The sequence below is a fragment of the Calliphora vicina genome, chromosome 3 (genome assembly GCF_958450345.1).
Source record: "Calliphora vicina chromosome 3, idCalVici1.1, whole genome shotgun sequence".
Taxonomy (NCBI): Eukaryota; Metazoa; Arthropoda; class Insecta; order Diptera; family Calliphoridae; genus Calliphora; species Calliphora vicina.
In genome coordinates this window covers 17,508,499-17,524,279 of record NC_088782.1, presented here as the reverse complement: position 1 = coordinate 17,524,279, position 15,781 = coordinate 17,508,499, and the positions used below count along the sequence as shown (strand labels likewise).

Here is a 15,781-nt window from a genome sequence, read left to right as displayed (position 1 = left end):
AATAAAATTAGATAGACATTTTTCAGGTATTGTTACCCGAGTTTTTCGTTTTAAAATTTTTTTTATTTATACATATTTTGAATATAAAGGTCATACTTGAGGAAAAATACAAATATATTAAGAAATATTAATCAATAATAAAATCTTTTTTAAAAAATTTAAGGCAACATATTTTTTTAACAACCTAAGTTTTATTTCAATTCCAAAATGATTATTTTAAAAAAAAAAAAAAACATATTACAAGATTTTAAATTCGAAATATATTAAAATAAACTATTTTACTTAATGGGTGGGTAATCAATCTAAAGTACTTAAAACACAATAAAATACAATATTAGTCATAATAAACTATTTAAAAATCTATGTAGTTAGCATATTATTTGTACGTTGAACAGTCAAAATCTATGTAAGCATAAGTAAAAAAATAAAATAATTAAAAATCATCACTATTTTGTTTATGGTACTATAATCTTCAATTTCTTAATGAAAGACCTTCGGGCTGTTTGGGAAAAAAGCCCTCCTTATTTTCACAATGTATTTTTTCTTTTAGAGGATATTGGGCCACCACGTCCATTTGGGATACACACAGTTGGGAATATTTCTCTATAAAGTTGGCCCACAAAGTGGGTGTACCGTTGTAACTAAAATATGAACCCCATAGCGATGATTGTACTATTGTTTTGAAATCGTAATTATTGTCATTTTCTAAAAGTTCTTCACTCAAGGCTATAGTATCAATTGAAGCAATCGCATTGGGAGTGTAAACGTCTTGGATAAGATTATCTCCCACATATAATGATCTAACTAGTTTGGGATCTTTGTTTAGAATATTTTTACAAAGAGATTCTTTTAGCTGTTGCCAATTACCCTGGCTATAGCTAGTGTTTGGTATTAGGTCTTCAGTTAAAGATAGTTCACTTCCCTCAACTTCGTTTAAATTGCTAATTTGTAGGAATGGTCTTTGGGCGAAGAAAAACCCTGGTTTCTTAGCAAATCCAATTGTATAGTCGAAGAGCTCCCGCCATTGTGGTCCTAGAGCGTAAGAAGCCGTAAAATTGGCAAAATCAATATTAGATCCTGTTAGCAGATATAAAGCTTTTCCTGAGGCTTTAAGTTGTAGCAAAAGTTCGATTACTTTGTTGTCAGTTTTCAATAAATACTTATCCGGATTCCCCTTTAATGCCTCAAAATAAGCACTTTCTCCAGTGGCAAAATGTTCGCGAGTATAGATTTGTATAAGACCAGCCAACATGTCAGACCATACTTTATAATCATTTTTGCCTATTTCGTAGCTACTAGATGAAGTCTCATCCAAAACATCTATGGCCTGGGCAAAAACCAAAGAAGCCCCAATGTCAAAATAATCCAGTAGAGTTCTTAACTTTTCTGCTATTGGACCATTCCATGCGGATAGCGGATCTTTTATGTATTCTTGTGCTACATCCCATTGTCGAGATTCTCCATAGACTTCACAAATTTCCTTATCATTCATAAATCTCGTGCCATGTGCTGCTTTTAAAATTGTGCCATCACTGCTCAATTTTAAAATATTTCCACGTTGTGTATCTACCATTAAACCTTTTTGCAAGAAATTTCTCTCAAACTTTTGCTTAAGAAGCTCCTTTGGATAGTTCTTTTCATTGACCAAAAACTCTTTTAACAAATCGTGCTCCAGCGGCACCATATTGTTGAGATCATATCTCAGTAGAGTTCCATCCAAATCGAATCCAATAATATCATAATCCATCAAACGAAACTCCTTGAAATGCGGCATTATTGTATTGGCAGAATAACGTGACATTTGTTGTCTTCCTATTGCTGTATGGCTTTTATTTATATTTGTGGTGGTGGTGCTATGATGAGCAGCTGTTGTTAGACTAGCATTGTTACGTAATTTTCCCAGTGTAAACAAAATCTTTTCAAGTTTAGCACTGTTTTGCAAACAGCGAACATTTAAACAGAACATTTTTTATCTACAGACTTTTCACTATTAATAAATTAATCTTATTATATTTAATTATTGCAACTATATTAATAAATTTTACTACAAAGCTAATAATTTGTATTTATTTTGGAATATTTAGTCAATAAATTTTATAAACAAAGAGATAAGTCGCCATGACGTCATGGCTACCCCACAAAAATAATCGATTCAAAAGTAGTCAGCACTAAATAGGGGGATATAATTTCAATGTAACGAATAACAAACTTTTGAAATTTTAAAATTACAATGTCGTTTTTTAGATTTAAATTAAAAAATATAAAAATAAACATAAAGAGCCATTTTGACGTTCTTACATATGTGATAAGGAGGTTATCAATAATAATGTATAATTGGAAGTTAGTTCTGGAACTGTTTGCCGAAGGGCAAATGAGGTTACTATCGCCCTGCTAAAAATAAATTTTAAACTGGTCGAGTCGTAAATGGAATACTGCTCTATTTAATACAATTTAAGAGGCAGTGATATGAGAACATTTGTAAGACGGCCGAAGGAAAAAATACTGGACCCCAAGTACACAAGTAAGACAGTCAAGTTTGTCGCTGGCAATATTATGATATCCAACAAATTTCTGAATCACTAAAGCGGCCAGACAATTTTTCAAAAAACGAAACCAAAGTTTCCATTGTTTTGTCAATACCTTAATAATGAATAGTTTATAGTTTGTTTACTATATTCAGAATTTAATTATGTTATTATAGTTTGTTGTAAGTAAATAAAAGTATAGGGACGAATCGAAAAATTTCAATTAAAACAAGTAAGAAAGCTATATTCGGCTGTGCCGAATCTTATATACATACTTTATACCAAATTATACATCAAAATAAAAGTTTTAAATATTTTGAAGTAAACAACATTTAAAAAAATAATTAATTTTTTTTTCCAAAATTTTTTTTGCCAAATTTATTACTGAAAAAAAATTGTATAATAATTTTGTTTTCGTGATAAAAAAATTTAGCTTAAAACATATTTTTCACTATTTTGACCCATTGTAGGTCCGACTTATTAATTTTTTTTTTCCAAATTAATTAGTGAATAAAAAAATTCGGTTTAAAACATATTTTCCCCTATCTATAGGGTCTATAGCGGATATATTCATGTATGAATATATATCGACTCCGCTTCTATAACGATCCAGAATAAATAAAATGAAAGCAAGTGTAATTCAAGCCTTGAATTTAGCATTCTCCAGTAAAAAGGAAACATAAATTTAAGCCATGTTTTTTTTTTTTGAAAAATAGTTAATTTTTTCAAATATTTTTCAAGTTTAAAACATAATTATATGTGCATTCAAGTCGAATTCCAACAAAATGTTCAAGTGCTAAAATTTTTGGTGCTTTGTTGCTTATTGGGATAGTATACTTGCAAATGAAAAATATAGAAATTACAAATCAAATGACAAACTTATATATAGCCTTTCCACTTATGATGAAGGGTATACAAATTAAGTTTTGAGCCTTTACTGTTCTGAATTCGTTACGATTTGGTGTACATGTTTTCCATAGTCATACAAAATGTATAGTTTTCCAAAATATTTATTCATAAGTCTGGCAATATTTTTACACCTAAAATGTCAAAGAAAAAACATGGGGTTTTTTTTTGTTCAACATAATAAAGTTCCCAATATTTTTGACATTTCGGTTTAACATTTTTTTGTGGAGAACACACAAGTTTTGCAGAAGTTTTTACATAATATTCTTCTAAGAAATTTGGGGTAATTTCGATTAAATTTTAAAAACAATTCAATTACAATTGATAGAAAATATTTATAAAAACTGTGCACTATTTTTCCAGGCCCTTGAAAATGTCGCTAACACAAATTGCCCGTAACTGTGCCCGTTTGGCAAGAGCCGCAAATGGAATCCGTGTAATCACTGCCCAACCACAGATGCGTTTATTGCACAGAATTGCCGTTCCAGCCATGTGCAATGGTGTTACACAAGTAAGTGGAAAGTGAAAGGATATGAAATTTTAAAGACAAAAAACTACATAAAAATAATTTTACAATATTTAATGAAAAAAGCCCTAACCTCACTTTTCTTAAAGAAAAAAAAATGGGTTCTATGGGATGTGATTAATTGATGGTATACGGGAAGAGTGTCGTTATCAGTATTAAAAATTTAAGTCGAGTTCATTTTGTGAGGTATATGTTTGTAAAAAGAAGAAAGAAATTACAAAGTACAGTCCAAACGAAATGATCGATATTATGTACTGGGATATATTATAAAAGTAGTACATATTATTAATTATAATACTATGTATTATTAAACATTGTATACTAAAAAATTTTTACTGCTTATTCTAATTTAGAACCTTTTAAAAGCACGTACTGTCAATGTACAGGTACGTTGCTATTCCGACAGATTGACTATGGAAGACATTAAAGATCGTGTTTTGAAAGTAGTGACATCTTACGATAAAGTTACTAGTGATAAGGTAATTTATGTATATTGAACAGAATCATACTAATGTATTTTTGTTTCTTTGTTTTGTTTATTTTCTTGTTAGGGGAGCAATAACTGGCAATGGCAAGTTGCACGCAAATACTCTGCAAAACCTCCACTATCACTGAAATTGATCAATGAGCGTGTATTGCTCGTCTTGAAATTGTATGACAAGATTGACCCAAGCAAGGTAAATGTTTTGCCTTTGCCAGGCCTTTGCTTCCTTATACTATTTTGTCAATAGTCTTCGACTTATCAACAATCTGTACTTATATCTTCTTTTTGTATTATTTTTCAAATTTTCTAGCTCCGTGTTGAGTCTCACTTCATCAATGATTTGGGTCTCGATTCCCTAGATCACGTTGAAGTAATTATGGCCATGGAAGATGAATTCGGTTTTGAAATTCCCGATTCAGATGCCGAAAAGTTATTGCGACCAGCCGATATCATTAAGTATGTCGCTGATAAAGAAGATGTTTATGAATAAATAAATGTGTTTTTGTAGAACAAACATTAAAATCAATAAGAATATAATTTAAAATAAAGAGGGCAAATCTAATTTGAACTTATTAAAAAGAAATGCTTAAGCAAAATTAAAAAAACGACATGTAATTTAATTCTAATTTTAAACCAAATATAAGATAAAATAATTCAAAACGTATTGTAGCAACTACTACATAGTATAATTTAATTTTTTCTAGTACGAATTATTCAATTGCGACTGCATGTTAGACTTTTTTAAATATTTATATTTCTATCATTGATTTTCGATGTTTTGGAACAAATCAAGATCTGCAGCAAAGCAAGAACTTCAATATTTTTTTTAACGTTTATAAAATCCCATTTTTGTTTATTTAAAAATCCAAAAAAAAAACAGAAACAAAAAATTTAAACTAAAGAAATTCGTTTTTTAAATAATTTTAAAATAAAGAAAGAAAATATCCCTTACACAGACTCCAAGAAAGAAAAGTCACAAAAAGATATGGATGGCAAGAAACCGAACCAAATTTTGTAAGATTTTGAATTTTTTGTTTTGCAACCAAATAAGATGGACATGTATCATATTGTTAAAGCCTGAGGGATGCCCTTATTTCAACATGGACATAGATGAATGGACGAAGCAATATTTTCTAAGGTCAATTTAAATGGTCGGTTACACAATCAGCCCAATTATGAATAAAAATTCCGCGGGAGTTTTCCCCCTTTTCTCATTTTTCCTATTCAAATTCAATGGGAAAAAACTCCCGGGGAACAAACTCCCGCGGAATTTTTTATTCATAATTGGGCTGAATGTTTTTGATTTTACAAAATCTGGATGGTTAACTAAAGAAACAAATAATTTAATTAAATATGTATCTTTTATGAATTAATATAAATTACACATTAAAATTAAAAATTTCTTAAACGTTATATCCTTTTTTCCATATGTGGCAACGATTTTTTTTATTGTTTACAAAAACTAATTTCAAATAATTCCAATAAACTTCAAAAATATTTTTGTGAGAGAGAAGTGGAGTAACCTTGTATATTTGAATCATGCATTCAAATGTATACTAGGGATATATAACTGAAACAAAAAGTCGACTTTTCGACCTTTTGACTTTTTCCGTTTTTTAAAAAGTCGACTTTTCGAACTTTCGACTTTTTGGTTAATCGACTTTTTTTGACTATTTTCGACTTTCCGACTATTTTCGACTTTTTTCAACTTTTTACCATTTCTTGTAAAAAATACATGGTTTCTACATTTATTGATGCGCCTTTTGTAATGTTTAGCACTAAAAATTAAATTTATCCAGGCGATAATAGTTAGAATAATGTTGTAAGAATTTTGTGTAGAAAAAAAGCTTTATTTTATAAACAATCTAAAAAGTCGACTTTTATCGACTATCCGACTTTTATCGACTATTTTCGACTTTTGAGATAACATAATCGATTGTTCGACTTTTTTCCAACCAAAAAGTCGATTTCGACTTTTTTCGGAAATAGTCGATTGTTCGAATAATCAAACAATCGACTTATAGAACCCTAATGTATACAACAAAATTGTTTAGTTTTTCAATTTCGTGTTGAAACAACAGGATGCCATGTTTTTTTATTTGTTGATCTGGCAACTTTATACTCATCCGGCTCAATATGCGCAGCTCACATGCTCACGCCTGTGTATTTCATATGGGAATGTTTGGCTGATGGATGACCCCCCAAATCTAAATCGTAAAAACTTCATATTAAAAAACTGGTTTTGCTGGTGTCAGCAGCGGTGTTGCCACTGGAAAATAGTTTGTGGTATTTAGTTTTTCCGTAACTTGGGGGTTACACGATCAAGTTTTGCCTTTCAAGTTTTAATACACTCACACTTTTTTACTAATACACTCACACTTTTAAGAATTGAAACGAACTTGCATTCAATTTCACATTCAAGTTGGTGTTCAATTTTTCATTCAAGAAAACAGCTGATTACATTTTTATGTCCAATTTGTACTAAAATTGTTTTCAAGTTGCGTGCTGCCTACGTCACCGCTTTCAATTTTTATAAATTTTGACAAACAGTATATGTAAAAGACTATCAAGAAAAACTTGATCGTGTGGCTGCAGTGTAAGAACGTATCAGCTTTATTTTAAAAACTAACTTTGATCTCTGGTTTTTTTTAACGTAACTATAAAAAACAGTTTATTCGTAACGTCACGCAACGTACAAACTAATTGAGCCGTAGTTCTTCTTTTGTAACGTTTTAATACCTCAATTTTCCAACTCTGATATATAAACAGCTGAGGGACGCCATATTTTGTGAAAAGAAATTAAAACAGCATTAATAAATTTGTTTCTATAAAAAATCTCAATACTACCCGTAAGTATTTAATTGATAAATTACAAGTGCATTAGTAAATAAAAAAAAGCTCATTTGAAAAAAAAATAAACCATTTTATTGCTAGATTATTTACGTCTAGCGTCGCATGCTTTCTATTGTTGTTGTTTTTTCCGAAAGCCGCTTAACATTTTTTATTTGTAGTGTCAAAATGGGAAGACGTAAATCAAAGAGAAAGCCACCACCAAAACGTAAAAATATCGAGCCCTTAGATCAACAGTTTAATTGCCCTTTCTGTAATCATGAAAAATCATGTGAAGTTAAAATGGACAAAGGACATAATGCGGCGAGGATAAGTTGTCGAGTTTGTCTGGAAGATTATCAAACGACAATTAATTTTCTATCGGAGCCTTTGGACGTTTACAATGATTGGGTTGACGCTTGCGAAACAGCTAATTAACTAAAACCTGTCTCTTACTGTAAGATATTTCTTTTCCATTAAACACAAATCCCATACAAATTTATTTAAGTAAAAAACTTTTATGTTGCAATTATAATAAAATAAAACGGAAACTGGACAAAAGGAAACAAAATTATGTTAAATCCTTGTCATATTCAGAACTACTTATATATTAAAAAGTCTTTGACGATATGTAATGTTGTCATTTTGACCATTTAATCTTAATCAGATCGAATCTGAAACTATTTTTTGTTATGAGTGATCCACACTTGAGCTTGGATGCATTATTATTATACATATGTTTGTCAGCGGAGTCGAAATAGTCATGTCTGTCTGTCCGTTTAAATCAGATTTCCGAAGCCCCAAACGTGATTGATACATCAATTTATCGGGCATAGCCATGGTTCGGTTGTTAATTAAAATTGGCTCATATGTATGTAAATGGCTGCGATATACGAAAAAAAAAGAGTTAAAATCTCATTTAGCCTTTTAATGAGTAACTAAAGGTTTTATTAGCCTGAGTAGGGGTTATACCTCTACGATTCTCCCTCTTCTTGACGCCAGTGGTGGTGCTGCGGTCAACGGAGAGAATCCTTGTTGTTATAACAGTTCCGCTTTTGTTGGAAGTTCTTCCCTGGGGAAAAAATTTCCGGTTGATACAGCTGTTGTTGGGTTGACAATATTTGACCGATTGAGAATCGGGTCGTTCCGGACCGTAGATCCAATTGTCGTGTGAACGTGGAATCCTTGTGGCTAAAGACGTTGTAGTCGTGCCTCACCGCGTGATTGTACTACGGGAAGTCTATCCCGTCGTACATTGGGGGAAATGAAAAAGTGGAAATAAATATGTAACTTCTAAACCAATAGTCCGATGTTAATAAAATTTCCCAGTCTATAGAGGTGTAGCTGAGTTTAAGTTTTTATTAGAGAATAAGGTGTGGGAGCCTCGAGGCCTCAATGTGGGGTATATCGGGTATTTGAAATTAAGTTAAATATTTGTTCTCCATCCGATATACTAAATGTATGTAGAATCTACAAGAAGAGAGCTACAAAAAACATTACTTAAACTATATTTTATCTCTTATAGTTAACGAGATATTGACATTTGAAAATTAAAATTTCAATTTTTTTACCTACTTTAGTCTGGATTTTTGTTAATAGTTTTGTTAATAGTTTCCGCTCTATGTTTCTCTATGATATGTACCATGTGCTTTTGTTTTCACATAGTTTTTTCTACTAATACATTCTCACCAATTAGGTTTTTGACAACTGAGTTAGGTCTTTGACTGGAGAGTTTCCGCTCTATGTCTATTCTCTATGGTATGTACTACAAAAGAAAACTAATTTAAGAATTTGTATAACTGCCTTCCGAATTATATCTATTTTTTATGTAAATTTCTAATTTCATAGCTGCTTTTAAAAAATTAAAACCACTCTTGTATGACACAATATGTTCTAAAATATCTTGCTAAGGGAATTTATAGCCCTGACCTCGGAATTGTGGGATTGCCAATAACAATTCACAAATTTCATTCTCACCTTTGCATTTTGATCAAATAATAATTTTGAATTAATTTTAAAATGTTTGTTATACTTAAACTGTTATTTAAGTGTGTTTATTGAAGTAAATTATAAAAAGTGTATTTATAGAAAAACACAGAGGGACTATTTAAATTTTTTTTGTATGAATTAAAAGAATCCGGTTTATTTAAAGAAAGTAAAAGGTAAAAACGTTCTGGTGTTCTGATTTACATGTTTTACTTTCGACTAAACAAACTAGTTTCAATGTATAAAATCCTGGAATTTCAGAACATACATTTTTCAATTTTTCATTTTTGAAGACTGTCGATTAACAGAACATGGACGAAAATTAAATGTTTTTCAAAAATAACTGCCATCATTCATTCACAATCCACAACAACGATTTGTCGCGTGTAGCCACATTGTGGTTATTATTTAAGCATTGCAAGAAAAATTTAATATGGCAATATCGACTTGCAAAAACTAATATAAGGTAGTGGCAGATCCACAAAAACAACAACAATACCTTTGCAAATGTCAAAAAACAAAAATAAAAAAATGCGTAATAAAGCATATATAATAATGTGGATATTTGAATAGTTTTTAAGTAATGTATGTAAAAACTAAGTATTATCACAAAGTATACAGAGGCGACACGGCAAAAAAAATATATTTGTCTCTTTCGTTCGAAACAATTTCAACTGGTTTGGTTTTGTGCTTATTTATATAGTTGTTTGTTTTAACGCACTGTCTGTATTAAACCGCAAATTTGTTTTCTCTTTCTATCGAAACAATTTCAAAAAAAGCTGATTTTAGTGTTTTTGAACTGTCAAATTTGACGCCTCTGTATACTTTGTGGTATTATTTCCATAAGCATGGAATAGGGCGATATTGAAATATAAAAATAGTATTTGACAGCCGCTAGAACCAAACAAACTAAAGAAAAGTAATCAGCTATTTGACTGACTCCACCTTTATAAATTCGCCTTGCTAAAAAAACAAAAAAAAAGTCAGGTGTAAATAACGTATGGGATCTTAGTAACAACATTTTTAGTGATGAAATTTTAGTATTAAGTTAATAAAGTAAATAAAAACTAAGAGTAATTTTAAATAAAAGTACAAAATGTTTGCTAGAAGTGCTTTAAATTATACAACTGTAACATTGCGTCAACAACAAATTCTAAGAAGTTACAGTCAGTTCAATAAAACAACAAAAAGTATACGAAATCAGCTGTATGTTAAATCACCCCTATCAAGACCTACAACAACAACATTAAAATCAACACCCCTACAACATGTTCAGTTACAAATCTATAGAATAAAACACAGCAGCAGCAATACAAATAACTCAAATACAACAACAAAATTTGTAGCGATACGAAGATTATGGAAGAATGTTTTTGGAAAATATTTACTTATCACCAATATTGTTGGCTCTGGCGTGCTAATGGTTTTTGGCGATGTAATTGCTCAAGAGATTGAATATCGGCGAGGCATTCCAAATTCTAAACGTTATGATTGGCAACGCATGGGCCGTATGTTCATAGTGGGTGCTCTGCAAGGACCTCTGCATCATTACGTATATAATTGGATGGATAAAGTAATGCCTGTAGCAAATTTTAAAAATGTTATGAAGAAAATCTTGATAGATGAATTGTTGATGTCGCCGGCTTGTATATTTATATTTTTCTATTCGGCATGCTTCCTGGAAAGAAAAACCTTTAAAGAAACCAACGATGAGCTTAAAGAGAAATTCCTATTTATTTACATGATAGATTGGCTACTATGGCCCGGAGCACAATATATTAATTTTCGATATTTGGAGACCAAATATCGTGTTACATTTGTCAATGTATGTACGGCTTTGTATAATATTTTCATGTCTTATGTAAAACATGACCACAATGAGCAATTGTAAAACTATAAAATGTAAAATAATAATTTTTAGAACAATTAACAAACACAAAAAATGATCTTTAGTCCTTAGATTGTTATCTCTAGTATACAAGAGATACCCAAGTTTAAAAGTATGCATTCGATACGTATACGATACGTATAAACTGGTTGTTAAGTTAAACAATAAATTGAAATCACTGTTAAAATTAGATTGTAAATTTTATTGCATTACCTTATCACAATATATTTTTAAAACATTGTTGCTATTTTTGAAAATATTTCATATAGTAAATGCTGCACAGTTGATCCGAGTTTAAAACCGTTACCACTAAAATACCATTTCATCAGAACTACCGTTACCGATATTCTATAAATAATTTAAATAATAAAAATACAAATACTTTGATTTCAATAATTGAGTTTATTGAAATCTCCACATTTAAAATACAATAAAATACCCACTACCACATTTTACTAATACATATGTAATTAAATTGAGGATCAAATTACGTTACCAAAATTACAGCAAATGCGGTTACCGCCAAGCTACCGTTACCGAAATAATCCAAATATCGTTACCGTTGACAACTGAGATAGGTCTATGACAGAATAGTTTCCGATCTGTGAGTATTTATGTTTTTATACCCTTCACCTTCGTGAGAAGGGTATATATAAGTTTGTCATTCCGTTTGTAATTTCTACATTTTTCATTTCCGACCCTATAAAGTATATATATTCTGGATCCTTATAGATAGCGGAGTCGATTAAGCCATGTCCGTCTGTCTGTCTGTCCGTCCGTCTGTCTGTCTGTTGAAATCAGTTTTCTGAAGACCCCAGATATCTTCGGGATCCAAATCTTCAATAATTCTGTCAGACATGCTTTCGAGAATTTTGCTATTTAAAATCAGCAAAATCGGTCCACAAATGACTGAGATATGAGGAAAAAACCAAGACAACCTCGATTTTTGACCTATTTTTTTACCTATATCTGGATTACTAAGACATTAATATAGACAATATGGATATCTAATGATAGATATTTCAAAGACATTTGCAACGACGTATATAAGACCATAGTAAGTTGGACCTACAATGGGTAAAATCGGGAAAAAAATTTTGAACCCGAATTTTTTTTTTTTAAAAAAAAATTGAAAAAACAAAAAAAAATTTTTTAAAATTTAAAAAAAAAAAAATTTTTAAAATTTGAAAAAAAAAAAATTTTTAAATTTAAAAAAAAAAAAATTTTAAATTTAAAAAAAAAAAATTTAAAATAACAATCGAAAAATTTTTTTTTCCAAAAAATTCAAAAAACAACTGGAAAAAAAATTAAATTTTGTTTACCTAAAAATATTTAAAATTTTGAAGTATAATTTGGTGAAGGGTATATAAGATTCGGCACAGCCGAATATAGCACTCTTACTTGTTGACTTTAATAATGTGATTTTTAGTCTATAATGAGGATTTGCAAATGAAATAAACATAGATTTATGCATAACAATACGTACTAGGTATAATATTTTATTTTTGTATATTCTACTTATTTTTACTTTTAAAATATTTCTATTCATTTGCCATAAAGTTGTTTTATTTTAACTCCCGTATTCTGAACTTTATAACAACAAAAATAAAAGTACAACAATACATATCACTCACTACAATATATCAGATTTACTCAAATGTATCAATTTGAAATAAAATAGTTATTTTTAATGTAAAACATTATTTATTTATTCGTAATTAATAGAAAATATGTAAACAAATCAAATTAAAACTGACCAACATCTACATCAAATAAATAGTGCATTAAACGCAAATGTTCCTGACCTATAAAATTGGCAATTAATGTAGTGACATTTTCATTGGAACGTGTTATTTGTTGTTTTATAATCAAGCGAAAATCTTCTCTCACGCCTTTATCGGAACCACGGGTACGACGTGCACCGGCCGACCCTTGACAGTTTCCTGCAGGCACATTGTTGGAAGTAAAATCGAAATTAAATTCTTCATTGTGGGTGTGCCAAATATACATAAACTCTTCAATAAAATCTATGTTCACCAGAAACGCCGAAAAATTGCGAAATGTAAAAGAACGACGGCTGCTTATTATGGAAAATATTTGTTCAGCTATTTCTGTTTCACGTGGATATTCCAGCTGAAGTAAGATCAAGAGATCGCCTAAAATATCATCCGGACAATTGGGTTCATAGATTTTTCGCTAAAAGTGGCAAGTTTCTAAAATTAAAAAATATATCTATAAACTATTAATTATATATCATACATACACTTAAACTAGTTACTATAGCATTGGTACAATATTGCACTAAAGCCTTTTGCGTTAAAGGTATAAATATCATGTGTCGTGGCACTTTCAAAGTTAATTGTTCCAAAACTTGTCCTTGACTTGGTGGTAAATCGCTTATAACTTTTAATATACACTCAAAGCCCTCGTACTAAAACAATAAAAATTTAATTAAGATTATACAAGTAAGAGAGCTATTCCGGCTGTGCCGAATTTTATATATCATTCACCATAGTATACATTAAGATAAAGATTAAAAAGAAATTTGTTGAAAATATTATGGCGGTAAACTAATTTTAGTTAAAAAAAAATTTTTGTTAAAAAAACAATTTGGATTAAAAAAAATTTTTTGGTAAAAAAAAAAATAAATATATTTTTCCCGATTCACGGTACCAAATGAAAAATGTAGAAACTTCAAACGGAATAATAATCTTATGGTGAAGAGTATAAAAAAATATGGTTTTCACTTACTGTTAGTTTGCCTTGCAATAAATTCAAACTTAGTTTTAATATATGGTGTACCAAACTACTTTTAATAGTCATTTCAGTCATAAGTTTTTTAGCTTCCTCTTGGTGGCCAAAATATATTGCCAAATCAAATAGAAATCTAGATATCCAAGGTGATAATGGGAATTTTAGCAGAAGTTTACTAAAATCTCTTTGAAATTGTTCGGTATTTAACAGTTGCCAACATTGAGCGGCATGGACAAAGGCTTTAGAAATTTCTTCACTTGTTGGCGTTGTTAATGATATGCGTGGCGGTTCCATACTCTGTGCATCTGTGCGTTCTAATTTCCAATCTGTGAAGCCCTCAACTAGTACATGATTAATTTCCATATCCTCTGGCCGCGTATTGCAGTTTTTAATGTAACAGTGCAGTGAATAAATAAATAGTGTTGTGGCATAGAATAAGACTTGTCTACTGCCAGCGGCACTTGTTGAAACTATTTCTATAAGTTTATCCCAATAAACATTTTGTCCCCTAGCGTAATTAAGCATTAAGAAATAATTTAAAAATCTATTGGAATATTTAAATCTTACCAGGTTTTATTAAAAGGCAAAAAGGTCTCCCAACGTTGTATCTTGCCACACAACATTAACACTTGAAATATCTTTTTCCACACCTCGGCGGTGTCACATTTCGTTTCATCTATAATTTGCCTTATATAATATTCCAATGAAATTGTAAACAAGCGACATACTAAACCGGCCGGCAATTCTGGAGTTTTGTGATATATTAAAGGCAATGCTTCTTCTACCAGAATTTCTTGATATTTTTGGGGATTTTGTTTCATACCATCAGCTATCATTTCCAAAAGTCGTGGCTAGAGAAATATAAATATAAACACAAAACCCATAGACAAATATAGCTATTTTTAAATAAAATACTTACAGAATGTGTTACGGCTGCTTGAGGAAATCTTTTTAAGACCAATAACAATAGTTTGCATTGATTTAAACTATTTTCTGTATGATTAACGGTTAACATTAGTATTTTGTGTTGAACATCATAAGAAACATGTTGAAACATTTTAACATAAAACTCTTGCTGCGGAGTGATCTCATTTTCAGGAGCTCTTAAAGCATTTGTTAGCTCATTTACTTCATCCCATAATTCGACGTTTTGATTTTGAAATGTTAGAATACTATAAAAAAAAGATTAATTAATCATTCTCGAATAGAAATATGAAAAGAAACATACATGTAACTGAAACATTTTGCGGCCTCTTCACAATTATTTGCATCCTTCTCCAAACGATATGCCTCAAACTGAAAATATATGTAAAAAATGTACTCCCAGTTTACGACTTGTACTAACAAAATTCATTTAAAACATTTGTATACAAATTAATAAACATGGGCCTACGGTTTAACGATTACTGTAGAAGGTGTCGGAACGAAGAAGAGGAGACTGTCCCACCTATTCTGCCAATCCCCGGCTCTGAAAAACTTGAGGTAAAGTATTCTTGGAACCCCCCTTGCTCACGTTTTTATAATCTTAGGAGCATCCATTCCTTCATCAGAGAATGTGCTTGGTTCACCATGGAAACGAAGGATGTAGTATAAATATTCAGCTATTTACTTTTTGGGTATCACAATGGGATAAGTTATGAATGGACCCAAGTGAGCTGCTTGATGAGTGGCGGCCCATGGAACCTAACCTATAGAAATTAATAGATTTTTTTTACATGAACTTACTTGAACATTAAAATTATTTGGAAACAAAGTTTTTGCTGTAATAATCCAAGCTTTTGCAGCGCAAGGATCCGTTGATCTCAACTTTTTAGATTGTTCTATTATATATGTTTCATCACTACCGCACGATATCTCCATCATATTTAAATTGTTATTAAAAA

At 30.4% G+C, this 15,781-nt stretch overlaps 5 protein-coding genes across 7 annotated transcripts; 3 read left to right on the top strand and 2 right to left on the bottom strand.

The window, feature by feature from the left end:
* Window positions 1–41: 41 nt before the first annotated feature.
* Nt5a (5' nucleotidase A) lies at window positions 42–2,112 on the bottom strand. The gene has a single exon (XM_065504950.1). It carries the CDS (start codon window positions 1,964–1,966, stop codon window positions 473–475), a length of 1,494 nt encoding a protein of 497 aa, XP_065361022.1. The 5' UTR covers window positions 1,967–2,112; the 3' UTR covers window positions 42–472.
* Window positions 2,113–3,589: 1,477 nt separating this feature from the next.
* ND-ACP (NADH dehydrogenase (ubiquinone) acyl carrier protein) lies at window positions 3,590–5,046 on the top strand. Of its 3 annotated transcripts, XM_065505032.1 has the most exons (5): window positions 3,590–3,714; window positions 3,795–3,942; window positions 4,311–4,400; window positions 4,509–4,634; window positions 4,752–5,046. In XM_065505032.1, exons 2-5 carry the CDS (start codon window positions 3,805–3,807, stop codon window positions 4,929–4,931), a joined length of 534 nt encoding a protein of 177 aa, XP_065361104.1. In that variant the 5' UTR covers window positions 3,590–3,714; window positions 3,795–3,804; the 3' UTR covers window positions 4,932–5,046. The 3 variants fall into 3 exon arrangements, with proteins under 3 accessions (XP_065361104.1, XP_065361105.1, XP_065361106.1); XM_065505033.1 differs by lacking the exon at window positions 4,311–4,400; XM_065505034.1 differs by lacking the exon at window positions 4,509–4,634 and having other exon boundaries at window positions 4,311–4,436.
* A 2,156-nt stretch (window positions 5,047–7,202) lies between these two features.
* Window positions 7,203–7,841, top strand: LOC135954135 (transcription elongation factor 1 homolog). Its single transcript, XM_065504207.1, has 2 exons — window positions 7,203–7,290; window positions 7,453–7,841. The coding sequence occupies exon 2, from the start codon at window positions 7,460–7,462 to the stop codon at window positions 7,706–7,708; it is 249 nt and encodes an 82-aa protein (XP_065360279.1). The 5' UTR covers window positions 7,203–7,290; window positions 7,453–7,459; the 3' UTR covers window positions 7,709–7,841.
* A 2,428-nt stretch (window positions 7,842–10,269) lies between these two features.
* LOC135953804 (mpv17-like protein 2) lies at window positions 10,270–12,198 on the top strand. The gene has a single exon (XM_065503810.1). The coding sequence runs from the start codon at window positions 10,353–10,355 to the stop codon at window positions 11,145–11,147; it is 795 nt and encodes a 264-aa protein (XP_065359882.1). The 5' UTR covers window positions 10,270–10,352; the 3' UTR covers window positions 11,148–12,198.
* A 627-nt stretch (window positions 12,199–12,825) lies between these two features.
* On the bottom strand, window positions 12,826–15,776 carry IntS10 (integrator complex subunit 10). Its single transcript, XM_065504996.1, has 7 exons — window positions 15,624–15,776; window positions 15,127–15,194; window positions 14,818–15,070; window positions 14,466–14,749; window positions 13,896–14,406; window positions 13,408–13,575; window positions 12,826–13,340 (listed from the first exon to the last, which is right to left on the bottom strand). Exons 1-7 carry the CDS (start codon window positions 15,759–15,761, stop codon window positions 12,891–12,893), a joined length of 1,872 nt encoding a protein of 623 aa, XP_065361068.1. The 5' UTR covers window positions 15,762–15,776; the 3' UTR covers window positions 12,826–12,890.
* Window positions 15,777–15,781: the final 5 nt, after the last annotated feature.

What these genes read in the sequence shown, in the direction of transcription:
- ND-ACP (XM_065505032.1), top strand. Translation starts at nt 3,805, where the DNA reads ATGTCGCTAACACAAATTGCCCGTAACTGTGCCCGTTTGGCAAGAGCC. An exon ending in TGTGCAATGGTGTTACACAA is followed by an intron (nt 3,943 to 4,310) that starts GTAAGTGGAAAG and finishes ATTCTAATTTAG; the next exon opens with AACCTTTTAAAAGCACGTAC. An exon ending in ACAAGATTGACCCAAGCAAG is followed by an intron (nt 4,635 to 4,751) that starts GTAAATGTTTTG and finishes CAAATTTTCTAG; the next exon opens with CTCCGTGTTGAGTCTCACTT.
- LOC135953804 (XM_065503810.1), top strand. Translation starts at nt 10,353, where the DNA reads ATGTTTGCTAGAAGTGCTTTAAATTATACAACTGTAACATTGCGTCAA.
- LOC135954135 (XM_065504207.1), top strand. Translation starts at nt 7,460, where the DNA reads ATGGGAAGACGTAAATCAAAGAGAAAGCCACCACCAAAACGTAAAAAT.
- Nt5a (XM_065504950.1), bottom strand. Translation starts at nt 1,966, where the DNA reads ATGTTCTGTTTAAATGTTCGCTGTTTGCAAAACAGTGCTAAACTTGAA.
- IntS10 (XM_065504996.1), bottom strand. Translation starts at nt 15,761, where the DNA reads ATGATGGAGATATCGTGCGGTAGTGATGAAACATATATAATAGAACAA. An exon ending in CAAATAATTTTAATGTTCAA is followed by an intron (nt 15,195 to 15,623) that starts GTAAGTTCATGT and finishes ATATATTTTCAG; the next exon opens with TTTGAGGCATATCGTTTGGA. An exon ending in AAGCAGCCGTAACACATTCT is followed by an intron (nt 14,750 to 14,817) that starts GTAAGTATTTTA and finishes ATATTTCTCTAG; the next exon opens with CCACGACTTTTGGAAATGAT.